Source organism: Ambystoma mexicanum, chromosome 3q (assembly GCF_040938575.1).
Source record: "Ambystoma mexicanum isolate Mex_15411 chromosome 3q, UKY_AmexF1_1, whole genome shotgun sequence".
In the NCBI taxonomy this organism is placed as follows: Eukaryota; Metazoa; Chordata; class Amphibia; order Caudata; family Ambystomatidae; genus Ambystoma; species Ambystoma mexicanum.
In genome coordinates, this window is record NC_090926.1 from 658,127,189 (window position 1) to 658,150,511 (window position 23,323).

General features: G+C 50.2%; 1 protein-coding gene across 1 annotated transcript in view; it reads left to right on the forward strand.

Annotated features, from left to right (window-relative positions):
• The window catches only part of LOC138581901 (uncharacterized), a 178,609-nt gene extending 158,625 nt beyond the window's left edge, over positions 1-19,984 (forward strand). The window contains exon 2 of the mRNA XM_069652857.1: positions 18,657-19,984. Within this exon, the coding sequence (XP_069508958.1) occupies positions 18,657-18,891 (235 nt within the window). The 3' untranslated portion in view covers positions 18,892-19,984. The remainder of the gene's footprint in view (positions 1-18,656) is intronic.
• Positions 19,985-23,323: the final 3,339 nt, after the last annotated feature.

Below are 23,323 nucleotides of genomic sequence, written 5' to 3' on the forward strand. Positions count from 1 at the left end.
CCCCCCATGGCACTTGTCCGCTGAAATGATCTGGTAGCCAAGAAGTGCAGTGCATTGAGGACCTTCTCCAGGGGGCTGAGTGCTTGGGAGCACAGGGTAGGTGATGTGAGGTCATCCTCCCACTCACTGACCAGGTCGAGTATTATGTGTGGTGGAAACCTGTACCTCCCATACACCTGGTCATCAGGCATACCAAATAGGCTGGTTCTGGGTGTGAAGATTCTGGCACTGACTATCCTTCTCCTCCTCCTGCAGTATCGCACGGCCACTGCTGCTAGGAACGGTATGTTCATCCTGGCATCTGAGCTTGTTCGTTGTTTGGACACTCTTTTATGCTGCGCAGGATGTGAGCCTGCTTCATGCTGGCGTACATGTTTCAGGATTGGACCATTTATTTTTGGGCGCGTTGTAGGCGACCGTGTGAATCTTCCCGCCCACCCCAGGAATACACGTAACACGCTCTCCCAGGCCCAGTCGCGAGTAAATATTCCCGCCCACCCCTGGAATACATGTACCCCACTCTCACAGGCCCAGTCGCGTGTGGAACTTCACGCGCACACTGAAATACACGTACCCTGCAAATTTGCGTGTGAAAATTCAAGCGCACCCCGAAATACACGTACCCAGGGCAATCGCGTGTGGAACTTCCTGCAAACCCCATAATACACGTAGCCTGCTGGTATCGCGTGTGGAAGTTCACGCAGACCCATAATACACGTACCCTGTTGGTAACGCGTGTGAGACTACCCGCGCACCCCTGGAATAAACGTACCCAGGCAAAACGCACAGCTGGGGGGTGGGGGTGCTGGGAGACAGGAGTGGGGGCCTGATGGCAGGTGCCCCTGACTGCTGGGGGTGGGGGTGCAGGGAGACAGGAGTGGGGGCCTGGTGGAGGGTGCCCTGCACTGCTGGGGGTGGGGGTGCAGGGAGACATGAGTGGGACATGAGTGGGGGTCTGCTGGCAGGTGCCCCGCTGTGCTGGGGGGTGGGGGTGCAGGGAGGCATGTGTGGGGGTCTGGTGGAGTGTGCCCTGCCCTGCTGGGGGGTGGGGGTGCAGGGAGACATGAGTGGGACATGAGTGGGGGCCTGCTGGCAGGTGCCCCTGACTGCTGGGGGGTGGGGGTGCAGGGAGACATGTGTGGGGGCCTGGCGGAGGGTGCCCTGCACTGCTGGGGGTGGGGGTGCAGGGAGATATGAGTGGGGGCCTGGTGGAGGGTGCCCCTGACTGGTGGGGGGTGGGGATGCAGGGGGACATGAGTGGGGGCCTGGTGGAGGGTGCCCCACAGTGCTGGGGGGTGGGGATGCAGGGAGACATGAGTGGGGGCCTGGTGGAGGGTGTCCATGTCTGGTGGGGGTTGGGGTGCAGGGAGACAGGAGTGGGGGCCTGCTGGCTGGTGCCCCTGACTGCTGGGGGGTGGGGGTGCAGGGAGACATGAGTTGGACATGAGTGGGGGCCTAATGGAGGGTGCACCACAGTGCTGGGGGGTGGGGGTGCAGGGAGACAGGAGTGGGGGCCTGGTGGAGGGTGCCCTGCACTGCTTGGGGGTGGGGGTGCTGGGAAACATGTGTGGGGGCCTTGTGGAGGGTGCCCTGCACTGCTGGGGGTGGGGGTGCAGGGAGACATGAGTGGGACATGAGTGGGGGCCTGCTGGCAGGTGCCCCACAGTGCTGGGGTGTGGGGGTGCAGGAGGACATGAGTTGGACATGAGTGGGGGCCTGGTGGAGGGTGCCCAGCACTGCTGGGGGTGGGGGTGCAGGGAGACAGGAGTGGGGGCCTGCTGGCAGGTGCCCCTGACTGCTGGGGGGTGGGGGTGCAGGGAGACAGGAGTGGGGGCCTGGTGGAGGGTGCCCTGCACTGCTGCGGGGTGGGGGTGCAGGGAGACATGAGTGGGGCATGAGTGGGGGCCTGCTGGCAGGTGCCCCACTGTGCTAGGGGGTGGGGGTGCATGCAGGGAGACATGTGTGGGGGCCTGGTGGAGGGTGCCCTGCCCTGCTGGAGGGTGGGGGTGCAGGGAGACATGAGTGGGACATGAGTGGGGGCCTGCTGGCAGGTGCCCCTGACTGCTGGGGGTGGGGGTGCAGGGAGACATGTGTGGGGGCCTGGTGAAGGGTGCTCTGCACTGCTGGGGGGTGGGGGTGCAGGGAGATATGAGTGGGGGCCTGGTGGAGGGTGCCCCTGACTGGTGGGGGGTGGGGATGCAGGGGGACATGAGTGGGGGCCTGGTGGAGGGTGCCCCACAGTGCTGGGGGGTGGGGATGCAGGGAGACATGAGTGGGGGCCTGGTGGAGGGTGTTAATGTCTGGTGGGGGTTGGGGTGCAGGGAGACAGGAGTGGGGGCCTGCTGGCTGGTGCACCTGACTGCTGGGGGGTGGGGGTGCAGGGAGACATGAGTTGGACATGAGTGGGGGCCTAATGGAGGGTGCACCACAGTGCTGGGGGGTGGGGGTGCAGGGAGACAGGAGTGGGGGCCTGGTGGAGGGTGCCCTGCACTGCTGGGGGTGGGGGTGCTGGGAGACAAGTGTGGGGGCCTGGTGGAGGGTGCCCTGCACTGCTGGGGGTGGGGGTGCAGGGAGACATGTGTGGGGGCCTGGTGGAGGGTGCCCTGCACTGCTGGGGGGTGGGGGTGCAGGGAGATATGAGTGGGACATGAGTGGGGGCCTGCTGGCAGGTGCCCTACAGTGCTAGGGGGTGGGGGTGCAGGGGGACATGAGTTGGACATGAGTGGGGGCCTGGTGGAGGGTGCCCTGCACTGCTGGCGGGTGGGGGTTCAGGGGGACATGAGTGGGGGCCTGGTGGAGGGTGCCCCTGACTGGTGGGGGGTGGGGATGCAGGGGGACATGAGTGGGGGCCTGGTGGAGGGTGCCCCACAGTGCTGGGGGGTGGGGATGCAGGGAGACATGAGTGGGGGCCTGGTGGAGGGTGCCCCTAACTGGTGGGGGTTGGGGGTGCAGGGAGACAGGAGTGGGGGCCTGCTGGCTGGTGCCCCTGACTGCTGGGGGGTGGGGGTGCAGGGAGACATGAGTTGGACATGAGTGGGGGCCTGGTGGAGGGTGCACCACAGTGCTGGGGGGTGGGGGTGCAGGGAGACAGGAGTGGGGGCCTGGTGGAGGGTGCCCTGCACTGCTGGGGGGTGGGGGTGCTGGGAGACATGTGTGGGGGCCTGGTGGAGGGTGCCCTGCACTGCTGGGGGGTGGGGGTGCTGGGAAACATGTGTGGGGGCCTGGTGGAGGGTGCCCTGCACTGTTGGGGGGTGGGGGTGCAGGGAGACATGAGTGGGAAATGAGTGGGGGCTTGCTGGCAGGTGCCCCACAGTGCTGGGGTGTAGGGGTGCAGGGGGACATGAGTTGGACATGAGTGGGGGCCTGGTGGAGGGTGCCCTGCACTGCTGGGGGGTGGGGGTGCAGGGAGACAGGAGTGGGGGCCTGCTGGCAGGTGCCCCTTACTGCTGGGGGGTGGGGGTGCAGGGAGACAGGTGTGGGGGCCTGCTGGCAGGTGCCCATGACTGGTGGGGGTGGTGTGCAGGGAGACATGAGTGGGACATGATTGGGGGCCTGCTGGCAGGTGCCCCACTGTGCTGGGGGGTGGGGGTGCAGGGAGACATGTGTGGGGGCCTGGTGGAGGGTGCCCTGCCCTGCTGGGGGGTGGGGGTGCAGGGAGACATGAGTGGGACATGAGTGGGGGCCTGCTGGCAGGTGCCCCTGACTGCTGGGGGGTGGGGTGCAGGGAGACATGTGTGGGGGCCTGGTGGAGGGTGCCCTGCACTGCTGGGGGGTGGGGGTGCAGGGAGATATGAGTGGGACATGAGTGGGGGCCTGCTGGCAGGTGCCCTACAGTGCTGGGGGGTGGGGGTGCAGGGGGACATGAGTTGGACATGAGTGGGGGCCTGGTGGAGGGTGCCCTGCACTGCTGGGGGGTGGGGGAGCAGGGGGACATGAGTGGGGGCCTGGTGGAGGGTGCCCCTGACTGGTGGGGGGTGGGGATGCAGGGGGACATGAGTGGGGGCCTGGTGGAGGGTGCCCCACAGTGCTGGGGGGTGGGGATGCAGGGAGACATGAGTGGGGGCCTGGTGGAGGGTGCCCCTGACTGGTGGGGGTTGGGGTTGCTGGGAGACATGCGTTGGTGGGCAGTAGTGCAAGGTGACATGTGGGTTGGCTGGGGGGCATGGCCATGGTGGATGGGCTGCCTGCGGGACATGTGCAGTGGTGCAGGGTAGTCCCCTGTGGTGTGGGCCGCCTACAGGGTCCGTGGAGGGTGTAGAGGGAACAGCTGGGAGGACCCACATGGCTAATTTACGTGTGGGACTCCCCGGCTCCCCCGAAATACACGTAGGCTGCTGGATTTGCGTGTGGAATTTGCCGCGCACCCGGAGTACACGTACCCTGCTGAAATTGCGTGTGGAACTTCACGCGCACACCGAAATACACGTACCCTGCTAATTTGCGTGTGGAACTTCCCCCGCACACCGAAATACACGTACCCTGCTAATTCGCGTGTGAAACTTTGCGTGCACCCCGAAATACACGGACCCAGGGCAATCGCGTGTGGAACTTCCCACGAACCCCGTAATACACATACTCTGCTAATTCGCATGGGAAACTTCACGAGCACCCCGGAATACACGTGCCCAGGCCAATCGCGTGTGGAACTTCCCGCAAACCCCGTAATACACGCACACGCTATTTTTCACACAGCGGGTGTCCGTGTTTGTCAGTACCCATTTGCACCTCATTTGTCCTAGAGGGCCACTGTATGGACCATTCATCATAGCTGTATATGGGTGCTTTTTGTTATCGCACATTTTGGCGCACATTTGTAGGCGAGCGTGTGGGCGTTCCGCGCACTTGCCTCCTGTACTTCCCCCATTACGCCCATATTTTCACGCGTTGTTCCCCATTCCGAGTGTTACGCCCCGTGTTCCGCCTACTTTTTTGAAGTGCGCCGCGCTATGTGCGATTTCGCAGTGGCCGTGGCGCACGCCGTTGGATGACCTGTGCGCCGGCTTGCGCCGCACACTTTTTCAGCGCATATCCAACTTTTTTCTCGTGCACGGACTTCCATGAATCGATGTGCGCTGGTTTCCCTGCGATTTTCGCAGTTGCACTGCGGATTTCGCACTTTTACTGCGAATCGCACGTTTTGGCACCTCTGCGCCGGAATTTTCCACGCACATTAATTCCATGAATCGGCCAGTTGATACTTTTTCCTTGGCCCCCATGGTCGAATTTTATTTTAAAGAAGTTCTCCCATTAGAAGCATATGGGGCAGAGATGCTGGGGCAAACTTGAAGGCTGCTTTTGGATAAGGGTACTGTCTTTTCCCCCTGGGGTCCCCACTGCTGTTCTGTGCTACAAGTTGGGGGTCCTGTCTCTTTAGGCACACGTGGTGTGAAATCAACTTTGCCTCTTTCTCAAAATTACATCAGGAGAAAGACCAACTTTGTGGTGGGTATTGAAACAGGTCTTAGAGGGGAAATCTTGTGTTTCACTTAACAGATAGATTGCGGAATGTGAAAAGTTAATGGCAAAGTATAAGGTTTATTTACTATTGCTGCAGACAGCTCCCCACATTGCTAAAATAAAATGTGAGATTGGGTTTTCACTATACAAGTGGGACCAAGTCGTTCTCTGATGTCCTTGATGATGTTAGGTCTCTATGTGTTTTGCCATCTTACTTGTTTAAGTTCCTGTGCTCCACCTGGAGATCCCAATTTTTATATCTGCGACTTAACCTACTCCCGACAAAGGAAATTCTAGGCACACAGGACGGAGTGGAGCAGAGTCTTAGAACTAAGTCTGCAACAGTTGTCGAAACAATTGCACATGTTCTTTTGGAGTGTGAGTTTTTGAATGAACTTCATATTTTACATTTTGATCATCTTATTCAAGCGTTTAACATTTCATCTGCTGGTTTTGTTTGGCAACAAATTATGACATCTGGGAATAAGTGTTGGGCTTTAGCAGCGCTTTGATGTTCGAAGGATCTCTTTGTTTAATTGAACAGGGATTGGCAGAATATTGGAGTATCTGTTTTTTTGCATACATTTCATTAACTGTTCATAACGTTTGTATTTGTTGAATTGAGATGAATTTGTATGTGTAGTTTTTACTATTTTATGATAACGTAGATATTGGTTTTATGATAATGATGGTATTATATTTACATGTATTAGTTATGTGGAACAATTATTTTATGAACCTATTACACAATAAAGAATAATTATTTATTTTTTAAAATTATATATAGACAGGGGTCCCAAGATAAAAAATGCAGCCTATCACCAGGCATTTCTATTCCTTTTTAGTGTGAAGTTTTCTATATTTTAGGCCAATTCATCGCAATTCAGTTTAGGCATAGAGTCTGCTTGAAGGTCGTCCGAATAGTGCACAGAGCCATTCATTATGCTGCTCTGTCAGAGTCATGACTTTCACACGGGTGTTAGACAACCTCAGTCTGCCAACTCAAGTATACTAACTTTTTCTCCAGCATGCCATGGGTAAAGGTGTCAGGAATGGACCTTCCCTTCCTATTGGCCGCCCAATTTCGGATGCCATAAGTAAAACTGAGAACCACCCCAACATTTGCAAACAGGGTCGGATTGGCCCCTCTGCATTTCGGCCCATGGCCGGGCCGAAATCGTCCCTGGGGAGGTGGAGGCCGGTTTGGAAGAAAAAATCTGTTTTCTTCAAACTTTTTTTATTTTTTATTCAAAAAGCCTTTTATCCTTCTTAGGTCGATAAATGAGTACCAAAACAGGTTGGGTGATATTGTATGCATATTTGTTCTATAAAAAAGAGCTTAAGCGTAAGTGCTATACAATAACATATTATCATTTGGCCTTGGACTTCTGCTTGGATTCACAATATTTAATGTACTTAGGAACAATGCTATTTGATGCATCTTCCTGTTTTGTCAAGGGGTGAAAGGTCGTGTTTCATCGCTTCCTGGGATGTCACTTTGGGGTGCGTTCAAATGACCACGTCTGGTGATGTGATCAGAGGTCAAGGGTCATGAAGCGATCGGTGGGCCACTTTTTTGAGACAAGGGGTGGTTCACTTTATTTTGGGTGACCGGGCATATTTCGACCCTGTTTGCAAAGCTTTAGAATGGCCCTTGTTCCCATTAATGCGTGACCATGTGAGGCATGCATCATTCCCAGCTCTCAGTCCTGAGACACAATTCCCTCTGTAATGCTAGCGCTATATACAAGAACATTAATAAATGCACATATGTACTTATGTTTCATCAAGGACACGCAATCAAAACCAGAAAAACAAATATTCTTTGGAACTTAATTCTCTTGTCAAGGTATTAAAAACTGAAAAAGGCGCCACACACCCACAGTGTTTTATTGTGAACATTCAACAGCAGGAACCCTTCTTCAACACGTGGGAGGTGAGGTGTTGTTAGCGCACAGCAAGCATGGGTTCTGGTGAACATTTGAAAATCTATGTGGAGTGAGCAGCAAAGGCGCATGGTGTGGCTGTGCTCAACGGTAATGTATGTGTCGATTACAATCGAGTAACACGTTGGGAGGCTAAGCGGAAGTGCGCCTGGTTCTTAATGCAGCCAAGCACGCAGAGGCAACCGGAACACACCCCATTTTCCGCGCACAGCCACCGTGATATGAATGAAACACAACAGTTGCATGTGGTTTTCATGCTAGTTAAGTCTCTGGGAACTCCCAAGTCCAATTTCCGGTGTTGGTTCGGGTTAAAATCCGAGGCCCTTGGAAGCTGCGTGCCATTTTGCTGCAGGGTTGTTTTCCCTTCTTACAGAAAATTTGTTTTTAATAAAGAGCGATTTGACATGCTACTTATGGGTGACGAGGATGCCCTGTTTTCTCACTGGGCGTGCAGGTATTGCAAGAAACTGGCAGACTATGGACTCCTTATTTGATTTTACTTCATGGCAGTAAATTAGAAGTTGAACTCTCATAAGAGGATGGGACACAAGGGCTAGGGATTTTTTTCAGCGGTCTCCATGTGGCACTGCTCCACTTTCGACAGCTGCTATAAGCATGCCTGGGGATGCCTGCTGATAGGTTGGGGTTTGCGGCTGCTGGACTGGGATGGTGCATGGTATTAGTGTCACCAGGGCTGGCCTTAGTGCAGGGATTCCCGGGCGACCGCCCATGCTGCCACATTAGCACGCCTGCCACGCCGGCTCACAGGAGTTTTTCAAGGACCACCCCCCCGAGCTAGCGTGGTGGGTGAAGGCACAGCAGGTGGACTATTTTAAAGAAATGCACCCTGCTTGCCTGCTTGTGCTGGGCGCGCCAGCAGGAGTGTAGGGTGCTGCTAATTACAAAACAACACAGCTGTGAATCCAGCATGGGGCAGCAACCCCATGCTGTATAGAAGTCCTTATCTCCCCGCTCCTGCTTGGGAGTGGGGAGTTAACAGAATATTTGGTTAACTCACCCCGCAGGGAACTGGGTCGGAGGTACCGGGGTGGGGGGGTTGCCAAATTTTGGTGACTCACCCCGGGCGCTTCAAGAGCTAAGGCCGGCCTTGAGTGTCACCTAATGCAACACAATATTTTAACTGTGCCAATTATAATGGGTGGAGATGTCATATTGTTAGGACTAAAATGGCAGCCCTTGTGCACTCTGCTGGTGATACCCTAGGCAACTGCTTGGAATGGGCTTAGTGTAGTAGCACCGACCAAGGTAAGAACATATCTCTAACTGCGCCACAAAAGCGCCATCAAATAGAAATAAAGTCACCTTCCGAGACCATGAGGGAACAGAATAGACCTGTCAATGTAGGTGCAGCATTATAGACTCTCAGAAATTGGGCAATTATATGGCAGCTAGGAGAAATTGGCCAATTATAGTCTTACAACAAAACATCTGGCCTTTTCCAAGACAGACAGTCATGATTCAGACGTGCCAAGCAAACACGCACCACATTCATGGCTACAAGAGAATCTATGTTATACATTCTGACTCCATCCAACATGTAATTCAAATTTATTTGTTTATTACATATGTTTGTAAAGTGGATATAAGGCAAAAAAATACATCTGAGTGCTGAACAAAAGGAAAACGTTCAGTAAAATGGAATACAATGTGCAATAAATTACAACTAAAACAACAACAAAATAATATTATAAAACGAAAAGAAAATAGGATTACAGATAAAACACAGTTTTATCTTCTTGGCCATAAGAACGTTAAAATACTAAATTGCACAACCAAGATATTAGGACTTTTTCTGACTTTTAGATAATCAGGTATGATACCTATTTCTGGGGAACGCATTACTAGAGTAAACTGTAGCACCAGAGAAGGCTCTCCAACGAGAGGCTGATAATTGAAACATGTTAAGATCGAGCCGTGAAAGCTCCTTGCTGCCTAAGCGCATAACGCCCACAGAGATGTTCAATTTCTCTTCAGGAGATGGGAGGCTTCACCCGTGGATAGCTTTATATAAAATACAATTCGATTTGAAAACAATTCTGGCTTCTAAACGGAGCCAGTGAAGGCTTTTAAATAGGAGTGGTTCTATCAAATGTCCTAGCTCCCACACTATGGTTGTAGAGAGAAGGACAGCTTTCAATGGAGCCCAAGAAGGTTGTAAGTATCAGTAGCATTTGACAAATCAGATACTCACCAAGAGATTGAACAAACCAATGGGCCTCAGTCTCTGCATACAAATGTATCAAGTCATTCCTTGGGCAACTGGTCACACAAGGGAGGCAAAGGGGGGATAGCTCAGGGGCAACATGCTTGCCTGGGAAGCAAGATGACATGCAGCAACACAGGTTCGACCCCCGGTCCGCGCTTAGAAACCTATGCATTATAAATAACCAATCAGAACAAGTGGAAATAGAAGCCTGCTTATATGCTCCCTGGCCTCATATCTCTTCCTTCACTACACACATCGATTCCCTGGCTTCCATCTTCAAGACATTTACATACACCACCCAGATGCATGCAGATGAAATGCACATATGTATGACACACACATCTTGTCAGCCTTGTCTGTGGCTTCTTAACAACAATCTAAAATTGGATGCTAATAAATACCATTTGCTCCAGTGAGAGTAAAAGAGAAGGTATTGCCTTCAACATACCACAGTAAATCCCCAGTCCTTGCAAGTGGCTGCTGTCAGAATATCCCACGCCTACCATCGATGAAATCAAGGCACCCCTCAGGTAAATCATCTAGCCTGCACCTCCCATTTCAAGAACACTGAATACTAAAAAGAAATACTCCTTTTTAAGGAAATGGAATTGGATCACACAAATGATCCAGACCAGTCCCTGCTGCTCTTCAGTCTTGACTATACTTGGGTCTTCCAAAGAAACTGAGCAATCAGTTCTTGATTTTACAAAACAGAAGTCAAGTCTAATGCTGGGTCGCAAAGGTTATGACCACACCTCTCCATTGTATCAACACTAAGTGCTTCTGATGGAGCAGCAATTACGTGCTAAGTCCTATCTCCCGGCTGCAGAGATCAATGGAACAATTGACACATGAAGGTATTATGCTACATTCCACGTCGCCATTCACCAAGATCAGTGTGGGCCTTCTTAGATATGTGTCTCCAGCCAAACATGTGAAAACAGGACAACAGACTTCTATCCATCCTGGCCACTTCCCCGTGGCTAACGCTCTGCAAGAGCCGCAAAGCTTCCTCAGTTCCACAAAATCCATCAAACAGAATGCTTTAAGCAAGTATTCCACTAATGGACAAACAGTCGGCCTCTGCTTCCATTTCAGGATCATATTCTTGCTTCCACTCTCCGTATTACTCATCATGCTACGCACTTCCACTCGAGCACGGAAAACGTGACCTTAGTCCCACTGTAATTGGTTCTTTAATGTACCTGCTTCCTGTCCCACCCATAGTGCTCTTCCCTCCATTCTAGCACCAGCAAAACAATCACACCACCCCCCGCCCCCGCAACCCCTCGCTCGCCTCTGCCAAGAAGGATGTGCTTCCATCTGGCATGTTACAAATCACAATAAAAATAAACTTACTAAATCAACAATGAAACTTCTGTTTACAATCACTCGCTCATAAGGACATGACCTGGACATTGGAGCCAATGTTGGATGTGCACAGGAGTTCCTGGTACAGACTGTGCCTCACTAGAATCAAGTACAATCTGCCACCTATCAGTGGAGCCCAGAGATAGGTGTTTGAGGTCACTCAGGCACAGGTCAGATCATCATAACCCTGTCTCTCTATTGGACATAATCAGTGTTCACATCCAAGCCTCATGTAAGGGTGCATTGCGCAAAATGATGTTACACCCGGCCAGGTTACATGAAAAACATCCAGGGTGTTGGGGGTTTGTCCTGATCCCCACTCGCGCTGCCCGTAAGCCCCAACACGCACAGACACACACAGACATGTCTGTACTGCTCGGGCTTCCCGGTCGCACTATCGCGGCCGTGAACGCCCCTTTTATTTATACTGCACGCGGCAGCGTGCAATGTCACGCCGCCGCGTGCACGTCCCTTCAAGGGGCAGTGCCACACTCCTCCTTTTTCGGGAGGACAAGAAATGCTTTAATGTTACACACCATAACTCAAATAACCATAATAACACAACACTTAAAAACAGTTCCCCACACACCCCTTTATTAGCATCCACCTGGGTCCCCTTTGTTAACAGTCCAGGGCCTCAGGCGATCAGACAAGTGTCCCAACACGTAATCGCTGAGGTAAGCGGGTTTCCCTCGCCCAGCCCTCTGGGGGTACCTCACGCTTACCTCCGGCACGGGTAGTCCATCCGCAGGTACTCCCCTTGCGGGGGACTATGGTGTGTAAGGTTGGCCTCCTCCGTCATCATGCATCTCCATTAAGTCCAGTTCATGGGGAGGCTCAGTTCTCGGATCTCCTAGCTTCTTGAAGAAGCTCACATTGCGGGTGACAGCCGACCTTCCTTCCGAGGCGGTCACCATGGACCCCTTGACAGCCACAACGTCCAATGGCTCCGGTTCGTAGGCTAGTGAGAGCTGTCCATGGGGGTGTCTGTTCCGGATGAGGACTTCGTTGCCTGGCTCCAGCCGCTGTGGGCAGAGCCCTCTTCTCATGTTTTCCTGCTCAATCCTCAATCGCCGGTCCACATCTACCTGTTGATCGTCAATCACGCCCAGCTCCTTCTCCCCTACTTCGGGCAGAAGACCGCGAGGGCACCGCTTGAACAGTGCTTCAGCCGGGTCCACCCCTGTGGAGGCATGCAGGGTGGTACAGTACACCCATAGAAACTGATAAGGGGCCCTCTGTAGGCACTGTCCCTGGCCTTGGGCAATCCTGAATGTCTTGTTCAGTGTCCTCATCAGCCTCTCGGCCTCGTCATTTGCCCTTGGCCACAGGGGGCTGATCTTCCTGTGCTGTACCCCGCAGCTCTCCATCAGTTCCGAGAACCGCTCGCTCTGGAATGGCGCCCCATTGTTGGAGCACAACGTGTGGGGGAACCCATTGCCGTAAACACCTTCTCCACGGCCATCACCACATGCTCAAAGGCCACCGACTCCGCAAACTCAACCTCTGGGTATCTCGAGTATTCATCCACGATCACTAGGAAGTGGGTACCCAGTGTTGTAGATCCAAAGTCCGTGTGTACCACCTCCCAGGGTCGCGTCCCTCGAGGCATCGCCTCTATGGCAGGTTCTCTCTGCAGAGGAGACACTGCCTGACACTAGACACAGGCCGCCACAAAATCATCCACCTTCCGCTCAAGCTCAGGGAACCATACCTTCAGCCGTAGCCGGGCCTTGGTCTTCGCAGTGCCCTGGTGGCCATGGTGCGCAAGGGTGATCACTTCTTTCACCTTGGACTGGGGGACAACTATCCGGTCACCTCTGAGCAGCAGGCCGGACACCGAGAAAGATAGTTCTTCCCTGACCTCCCACAGCTGCTCTAAACCCGTCTTGGCCTCTTGAGTGTGCCCCGCCCGGGATTCCAGCAACGACTTCCAGGCGCCCTGCTGCATGGAGTGTCTCATGTTTTGGAAACACTCGTCTCCTTCCGCTGCCGCCTCAAGTTCCTCGAGGGGCAACGCATTGGGCATGGCCACCTCCACCACCATGCGGACATGATCATCGGCTTCTTCAGCACATGTGTCATAGTCTTTTCCCCCATGTGCACCCGGGTGTCGGGATAGGTAGTCTGCCGCATTGTTCGCCCCCTGCCGATACACCAGAGTGACCCCATACTCCAGGAGAGCGAGAATCCATAGCTCGATCCTCGCTGGTGGCTTGGATGACAACCCTGCAAGGATGGGGAGCAAGGGCTGTGGTCTGTCACGACCATCACAGGGCGACCCAGGGCATATAGCCTGAAGTGTCGGCAAACCCAGAGCACCACCAGCGCCTCGCGCTCAATTTGCGAGTACCGCTGCTCAGTCTCGGACAGCGCCTTGCTGGCATAGGCCACCGGGCAGACACCCCCATCCCGATCTATCTGTGTTAGTACGGCCCCCAGGCCAAACGTGCTGGCGTCCACAATGACTTCCGATAGTAAGGCAGGGTCAAAGAATGCCATGGTGTCTTCAGCCTCCAGTGCGCCCTTGATGTCCTCGAACGCAGCCTGCAAAAGTGGGCCCCAGTGCCTGGTGGACTCTTTCTTTATCAGGGCCCTGAGAGGTTCAGATCTTGAGGCAAGGTTTTGAATAAACCGTCCACAGTAAGTAACCATGCCGAGGAAGCTCCTTACATCGGACACCGACTCGGGTGGCTGTGCCTTTTTGATGTTCTGGACCTTCTTGCGATCCGGCAGCACACCTCTCTCTTTGAAAACTGCAGAGGAACTCCGAAACTCAGTGTCTTGTAGCGGTAAAGCCCCAGGTGGGTGGTGAACGTCGTGATGTACCTTGATTCAGGGTGTAGGACCACCTGATGGTAGCCCGTCCGAAGATCCAGCTTGGAAAAGAAATGAGCACCCTGCACTTCTGCAATAATGTCGTCAATCATTGGGGTATGGTGCCTCTCCCTTTTGATGGCCTTGTTTGGCAGCCTCATATCGACACAGATGCGGACAGAGTAAGGTTGCTTAGGTTTCCTTGCCACAACAATCGGGGACACCCAGGGAGTTGGACCCTCCACTTTCTCGATGATGTCGAGGTGAACACGGTTGTTCAGCTCTGTGTCCACCTGCCCACGAAGATGAAAGGGTACCCTGCGATGTTTGAGGGTAATGGGCTGCACGGACTCGTCTATGTGCAGCCTCACCGGGTCACCGGTCATCTCTCCAATACCATTGAATAGGGCAGAGTACTTGTCTAGTAGGTCGCTAATGTCCTCCAGGTACATCGAGTAAGCAAAACTGACTATGCCGAGGGCCACGGCTGCGGCGCAGCTCAACAGGGTGTTGGTGCTTACCGGCATCACATAGAAGCATGCAGTGATCTGTGAGCCATCATGCTCCACCTTCGCCACAAAGGCACCGTCCAACGGGATTGGTTCCAAGCCTCCGAATGCAAGGATGTGGGCTTTCGGTGTAACCAGCCTGGGAGGCATGTCCATGGCATCATAGTGCCCATGGGCCACCACATTGACCGACACTCCTGTGTCCACTAGGACCGGGACTGGTGACTTGTTGACCTCCACCACACACCTCAGTTGTCACCTGTTCTTCGACTTGAGGGCCCCCACACTGGAGACGAAGAAGATATTCTCTTCCTCTTCTTCTTCCACTTCTTCCACCGGGGCACCTTCCTCGCCCTGGTCCACCGGGGCGACGTTCAGTGGGTCGATTCTGGCGAAGGAACCCGGACCAGACCAGGCGTCTTGTCACCATCACGGGCAGGGCTGCCTTGCACACCCGGTAAAAGTGATCCAGCAGCCCAAACCTTCCACAAGGCCTTCCGGCGGCTGGACACTCCGCTGGGTGGGGAAGGTACCCACACTTCTGGCACGACTCACCAGCTCTGTCACGGGGTCCAGCACCAGGTCTTCTGATGCCTCTTCCACCTCGTCACATGGCACACACCTCCTCTGTCTTGACTGGACGGGACCCAGCCTCCATCCTGGCTGCCCGAGCCTCGGACACCTCATGGCACTGCCCCAGCTCAAGGATACGGGGCAGCGTGGTTCCCGGCTCTCTTAGGATCTGCCGTCTGAGCTTGCTGGAGGAGCACGCCTGGATGAGCATTGTTCCTATCATGTCCTCTGCATCGCCCCATGCACATGCCAGCGACAGGCGCTTGAGGCGGCGATAAAAAGTGTCGAAAGTCTTGTCTTCCTTTTGCCTTGCAGACAGCATCACGAATCTTTCATAGTCTGAGTTGGCAAGGGGCAGAAAATGAGCCTGGAGCGCTGTCTTTGCCGCCGCATAGGAGCTGTCCGCTGTTTGAAGCGACTCAAATATCTCCTGGACCAAAGGTCCAGCCGAATACAACATGGTCGCCAGCATGCTGTCGTCATCCGTCACCGGTGTGGCCCTGAAATACATGTCGAGGCGTCAACCCACCTCTTCCATCTGGCCCCAGGCTGGATGGCGGACCCGAGACATCAAATTCGGGAATGGGCTGCAGGGCTGCTGGGGCTCGTGCTTGGGCCATGACGGGAGGTAGTGGCTGAACAACCGATTGTACCGCTGGTGGCGCTTCAGGCAATGGAGCCTGGCCTCCTGCTTGGGCCTGAGGAGGCTGCTGTTGAACTGCTGGTTGCCCGCTGTCTTGACGAGGCTGCTGTTGAGCTGCTGGTTGCCCACCATCCTGAGGAGGCTGCTGTTGAACATCTGGCTGCCCACCAGCCTGGTGAGGCTGCTGTTGATCAGCTGGCTGGCCACCGTCTTGATCACCAGGCCGTTCATGGGCTTGAGCGCACAGGCACCCCAGCGTAGATCTTGGGGGCCGCAACTCACTCCCACCACCACAGCCAGATCTGACACACACCCAGGCAAATGAAATGTCCAACCTGGTAATGAGGATGGTGATGGCAGAGTATCCACCTCCACAGAATTTCTCATGCCCAGACACAGCAGCTGGACATGATGATGAAAAGGATAAAGAATATGGAAGACCCCAGCTGCAGCAGTCTACAATGATGATGAAGGGGATGATGCAGAACGAATCCCCAGCTGCAGCAGCGCTGTGTAGGCACGGATGCTCCAAAAATTGAGCCAAGCAGGCCAGCCATTATAGCCCTCCTCCTCACTTTCACTCAGCGTAGGAGACCCAAAAATTAAAAATCGGGCATGGGTGCGCAGGTGTAACGGCCTGCTAACAGTTTGTCCAAAAATTTGACCTGGATGCCACTCACCGTGCAAACCAGAGCACGGTGAGTTTCCACAGCTGAAATTCAAAATGGCCGCCTGCCGTGTGGTGAATGCACGGCCTACGGCATGAAAGGAAAACTCCAACAATCTCCGGTTCCAGAAGAAAAATTGATGTGACTTTCACCTCCGGACCCAGGCATACCACCGACCTCGTTGCCACTGTTGGGGGTTTTTCCTGACCCCCACTCGCAATGCCTGTAAGCCCCCAACACGCACAGACACACACAGACATGTCTGTACTGCTCGGGCTTCCCGGTCACACTATTGTGTCCGGGAACACCCCTTTTATTTATACTGCACGCGGCGGCGTGCAACGTCATGCCGCCGCATGCACGTCCCTTCTAGGGGCAGCGCCACACTGGGCCTCGTGGCAGAAGTGGACATTTTAGTCTCACACGCCACATCAGCTAATATCGCCACAGAGCACTGTCCCACAAGGCAGCGACATTTTGCCAACGGCGTCCCGTGGTTTTCTTTGCTCAACATGCCACAAGTTGCATTTCACATAAGAACATGCTGTTGTGCCTCTGCTTTTTGTCATGATGCGTTCCCGCTGTGAAACAGGAGCAGACATTCCCAAGACCAAAATCGGGATAGAATCAGCGTACCACCCGTGCTGACATTTTTATTTTTTAAAGTGAGCCAGCATGAGTGAAGCATGTTGGCGAGGTGCTGTAGAATGGGATATCGAATGTGTGTGCCATAAATGCCTCCCTGGGACAGTCCTCCACAATGCCATGACTCTCCCTCCCCCGATGAGACCCAAAATGTAAACAAATAAACTGGACACTGAGGACGGAGCAAGCAGCAATGTGAATGTCCAATACAATGAGTGCAGGGAGTGCAAGGCAAAGAAACAGAAGCCCAGACATGCAGAAAACTAACATAGCCTTGTAGAAGATGCACTGGTGCACAGGTCATTGTCACAGGATAATGACCTGCTGTCAAGTTAAGGTAAGGCCAGAGGCTTAGCATCAGCCTTAAAATGAGGAAAATCATTATCCCCATTGATAATGCCCACCCCTGATATATACATGTAAGGGTATTGGCGCATAAGAGTAGTAGTGAAACATGTTTTGGAGCTTTGCTTTATAGTGAGCATGTAAGTCATGAAACTGAGTTAGTAAATTAAATGTGTTCTTATTTTGTAGTATAAAAATAAGATTATATTCATACATTTCAATTGCAAACTTGGTTAAACTGGAGTGGGTTTAACATGAGCATCAATCGGGTGGATGTTTTTCCAAAACGATTTCTTTTGAAAAAAGTGAACACATTTTCCTACTTTTTAACATTCTGATTGATATGATATGATAAGTCATTTATAACGCGCCTGTACACAAGTGTTTCTAGGTGCGCCAAGACAAGGAGGGGGAAACAGAAGGAGGACAAATAACAATCTAAGGCCTTGTGTCAATCAGATTGTGCAAGTGCAGGGAAGAGGGGAAGGGAGAAGTGCCAAGTGGGCTGGGGGCTGAGGAGAAACGCAGGTGACTCAATAAGTGCTGCCAGAGGTGCCAGATGTGGCTCTTAAGTGCAAAGAGAAGGGACTGTAGGGTTACAGATACAGGCCCTTAAGTACTGAGGTAGACAGTGCGAGGGCAACAGGACATGCAGGAGCCTGGGCCCGAGTTCAGGCGTGGCCATGTGCCCAGCGTGCAGAGCTATCAGGGACATTAGCTGGGGAGAGGAAGAGAGAAAGCTGAAATGAAAAGGAAGGTCTTGAGTTGCTTCCGGAGATGGTTCTGCTCAAGTTTGAGAGAGGCAGGGAGGCTGTTCCAGAGGGAGGCCCAGCAGAGGAAAGAGATCTGCCCCCCCATTCTCTGCTTAGAAAAGCCTCTGATCCTCAGAGAATTGGAGGTGGATGAGCGGAGAGCTCGAGAATGAATATGTTGATTGGCGTGCGAAATAGGATGTTGCAGTGAATAAAGGCTTCTTTAGAGAGTAAACTGTCTTATTGAAAGAAGTCTTGCCTGCAAATTGCATAAGTGTTTCCCTTGTCTGCTTTTAAGTCAGAATGTTCAGAATGCTGTCAATATCAGTAGTTATTGACTGCTCTCTGGACATTTTGATTGGCTGAGAGAAGGTCAATAACGATTTCTTGTGCTAATATGCAACACAATGTTTCTCAGCTGCTTGTAGGAAATTGCTCTGCATCCTTCTCTGTGCCAATGGTTCTCATCTTAAATGTTGGCACAAGAAATGAAGTATGCTAGTACTTCTACAATCAACTCTTCCTTATTGTTGCATAAACAGCTTTTTTTGTTAAGTTTCAACTTTCTGTTGACCTTTGAATAGAAAATAATTAACTGTACACACCTTGTGCAGGCATTAAAAGAGCCATGTCAGCGATAGTATGGATGATGTGCTTGATGTAATGTAGCATTTCCTAACATAACTATAATTTTACGCTATAGCCATTTCTTTAGACAAGTATTTAAGGGGAAGAAGAAGAAGAAGAAGAAGAAGAAGAAGAAGAAGAAGAAGAAGAAGAAGAAGAAGAAGAAGAAGAAGAAGAAGAAGAAGAAGAAGAAGAAGAAGAAGAAGAAGAAGAAGAAGAAGAAGAAGAAGAAGAAGAAGAAGAAGAAGAAGAAGAAGGTGGTTAGAGAACAAAATACAGAATATCTCAATTTTTGGACAGTCACAAGTTAAAAGTAAGTGTCAGTAACTTTATTGCAGCTTTTCCGAAGTAAAACTTTAGAAGTGAACAGGTTAGAGGTTTAACTGTGACGACCCGTAGCATTCAGTCTGATGTCTCAGACGTGGCTAAAGAGTGGTGCTCTATAATTATTCTCATTATGCCAGAGCTAAATGTGGTGTGTTAGTAATGTGTTATGTGTAGTTAGTGAGCAGTGGCAGACTGTTCTTCTGGCCTACGTGGAATACATTAAAGCGAATTCCTTCTAATTAGGCAGTCATGTAACTTTCGAGCAGGAACGATTGTTGAGTCTGTCGAATGGGAGTGGAATGTGGATGTATTCAGGATGGAACATGTGTCAGGGGTGGAGTCAGGCAACTGGAGTGGGTGAGTTATCACTGAGGTTTATGAACTTCTGAACTTAACATGGTTTTGGAGCAATAGCACACTCCCAAGAAGTACTAACTTATAAAAGTGTGAGTGGGTCTCTAATTAATGTCCTGTCAAATTCATATTTAAAACGTATAGTTCCACACACAAATTAACAGCAGTGGGTTTTATTCTTTTTAAGCGGGAAGCAAGCACGGGTATTCCTGCTTTCATCAATTTTACAGGTAGTCTTAGCGATTTCGTAATTGTAGGTATGTCCTTGACCATGGTCTTGGTGAATATGTCTAATAGTACAAATGACTGCTATGATATGATTTGGCTGTTATGGCAAAACGATTTTTAGAACACAGTTCATGATCTAAGCCCAGTATTGTCCCTTGCACAGAGAATGCAATAACTTGCGTTCTGTAGTACAACTCTCCTTAGTAATGACTCCAACATGCTGAAACGGGTTTAATACCGGCTTCCTGTACTTTTACTGGGAACAACAGTGCCTCAGGCATCCTCAATAGGGATGTGCGAAGTGACTTGGCCGTTGCACACGTTGTGAAGTTTACAGCAAAGTGTTGCAAGGTGCAAAGGTTTTTACATGCACCATTAAACATTCACACATTTGTGTTGCATATTTTTTTCCGAAACACCTTTATTTCGGAAGTTAACAAATCAGCATTGAATACCATTACAAACATTGGGTCTCTTTACGACCCAGGCGGAAAACCATGGTGCCAATAGCTCCATGGTCCATTGCGGTAACTTCCCGACTCCGCCATGGAGAAAGGGGGAATTACCACCCCATTACATGGTTGGCGGTAATTCCCCCTTCCTCCATGGCCCTTCCCCTTTCCCATTTTTGCCCCATAGGGCTCAATGAGAATGGGGAAGGCGCGAAGTACAGTACCGCAAATTGCGGTACCATACTTAGCACCAAGGTCCCTTTGCGGGTTCCTACTTTAAGTTGGGTCCTGCAAAGGGACCTTGTAATCAGGCGCTAATGGGTTAATGGCGCCGCAGCCTTTTATGGCGCTGTTAACCCATTAGCGCCACGGTCGTAATCAGGCCCATTGTGTCACATTACACGACCCACGTTAGTGTTCGTGTAGTTATGGTTAAATTGCTAATCCCATAGGAAGAGCACTTTTTAGGTGCCTTATAACCTCGCGCTCCCTGGATGAATTCTCAGTAAACTTTGCAAAAAAAGTATATGGCCCACTCTGACTTTTTTATGCAAAGTTTAGTGAGGTTTGGTGCAGGGGGGGCAAAGTTATAAGGGGGTCCCAACATTTCTTTTTTTCCCATGGAGTGAATGGGGAAAAAACATTGCTCACGCCTACAGCTCAAACCGCTGGACGGATTTGGACCAAATTTGCAGCAGGAGCCGCGGCTTTGTCCCGAAAGCATGCTTTTGAAAATTTGGTGGAAATCTGTCAAGTATTTTTTTTTTAAAACGACCAAAAAGTAGGTCTAAATTAGTGATATCTATGTCTGCTTTGCAGACACATTTCCCTGTTCGCTCCGCGGACAAGACACCGATTGGCTAATCGGCTTGCGTCATCTCTGCAGACATACGACGTGTTCGCTGATTGGCTGGGTTGAAGCGTGAGATGTGTCGTATTGTTCTGATGTGTCCGCCATCTTGGATCCACGGACATCCGTGGACAGCGCGGCGATGAACGGGAGAAAAATACAATTTTGGGGAGTGTGTTAGTGTGTAAGAGTGCTTGGGGAGGGTGGGAGAGTAAGATATGAGTCAAATGCTGTATTTGTTTAGGTGGCATGTGCCCTGTTGTGTTTGCCATGTCCGCGGTTATAAAAAATGCACTACTGCCTATTTTACTTTAGTATGATGTTGGTTTTGGGTTGTTGGTACAGCGTTGATTGTAATTAATATCCCGTATAAGTAGCCCATATACCACATTTAAAATGTTTGATTCTATGGGTGTGTTATGCTACAGTGGTTGTGGCCAGGGCCTAGAGTCTTGGGTGCATGGCATGACTTGGGTAACTTGAGCAGATATTCTTTTTCAATTTCTGTGATAAAAGAAAAGATCACATGTTAGTGTAGGTAGTTCATAATGAGTTATTCCATTGCATAATAGACATGTCTGCATTATTTCGACCATCATATACAGTACTTTAGAAATACTATATTTCAAACCAGTATACTGTGCAATTTGCTCAGTTTCTGTGTTTGTTTATTAAATCATTTGCTCTGTGGGAAAACAAATCCATGCAGGATTAAAAAAAAACTTTTTTTATGGTACAGTATATTTCTTTCTTTTTTAAAGTGCTTGTTTGTTGTTTCTGGCTAATGTTCTATCTGTTGGCTTGTTGCAGATTTTTGGGGCTGTTTGATACTTGTTGGTGTATTCTAATTGTTTACTTATAATGTTATGCTAATCTTCTATCTTTTGGCTTTTATGTATACTTTCAAGTTATTCATCTATCTGTTGGGTTGTTGTATATTTTTGGGGCAGTTAGATACCTGTTGGCGGATTATAACTGTTTATTTCTTGTTATATTTTAGTGGTATTGATTTATCTGTTTGGTTGTTGGAGAATCTTGGGGCAGTTAGATACCTGTTGGAGTATTCTGTTTATAGTTTTCTAATTGAAGTTTTGTTAATGTTTATGCACAGATTAGTTATTCAATTTTGGTTTTAAGAATATCAAATAAGCATTTAAAAGATTTGCTGGTAATCTCTGCTTTAGAGTAATGGTACTATCATTAAATTCGAACCATCCACAATTCTTTTTTATATATGCAGTGTAGTGACCTGCATTGGTTGTGGCTCCTGCGTGGTAGATTATACCTATTGTTGTGAAGGTTTTCTTGCCAAGTGATACTTGACCATGTGTGAATCCAGTCAGCTTGCAGTAGTCCAATTCTTGTCTTATTCCATGAACACTTTATGTGTTGTCAGGATTGTTGGTTGCATTTCTATGAAGGACTAACATTTGAAAACACAATTGGTCTGCATTGTGTAAGTAAATGTTGTCAATAATTGGTGGCAATTGGAATAGAATATTTATTTCTACATTTGCGTAGCAATTTACACCAGGTATATTTGAAAATGTGAATGGACCTGTGTCCAAGTCATTCTTTCGGAGAGTGTGTTGCTTCTTTGAAGTACCTGAGTTACTTTGAGCAGTAGATTCTTCTTTGGATGTAGTAACTGATGAAGTATTAGCTTATTTTACTCTCTTTGGAAGATTTGCAGTGAGATCCTGTTTCGTTTCTGTTTGAAGTAGTTTTCTTTTACAACGTTTTGGCTTTTTGTGGAACAGGATAGGTTTTTAGATGAGGGTGTACAGTGAACGTAGTCTATTGTATTATAGAATGCAAGGAATATCAGCATTTACTTTACTTGCATCAAAGTTGATTAGAAATAGACTCTCAAGTGTACGTAAGCGTGATAGTGCTACATAGCTCACGCCTTATTTAAAGGAAGTGCTACCAATATCTATTAATGCTTTATCTAGGGTAAGAGCTTGTGATTTGTAAATGATAACTGCGTATGCTAGAGTTTGTGAAAATTGTTCTCTGCGTACATACATGTCTTTGAAAAGAAGGAAGCGGGCTGTTGAGCATCCTATCCTTTTAACTTCTGATAGTATGTCAAAGAGAATATTGACAAATTGAATGTTGTTGTCATGTGGGTATGTTTGAAAGCCAACAACTCTACCAAGTGCTCCATTAATAAGCCCTTGCTTCGCGTCAAGGTTACGTTTAAGCATTACTCTACAGTTTAAAGATAATTTTAATATTTTCTCCAAACCAGTTGTGTTGGAGATATGGTTTTCTAGGGTATTTAGTCTTGTTGTAGCTTGTTGACACATGCATAGTGTCATACCATGTATGTCCAGTTTATCTGTGGTGCAAATTTCAATTATTGTTTGTGTTTCTTTTTTCAACATTGTTTCATTGAATTTTGAACAGCTTGCAAGAGTTGGCATCAAGGACATACAATTGACATTTTTGTGTGCTAATTTTTCCATGACATCAGTAGCACATGAGTTATGGCCATAGAGTGCATGGATGTGCCGGGTTTTTAAAATT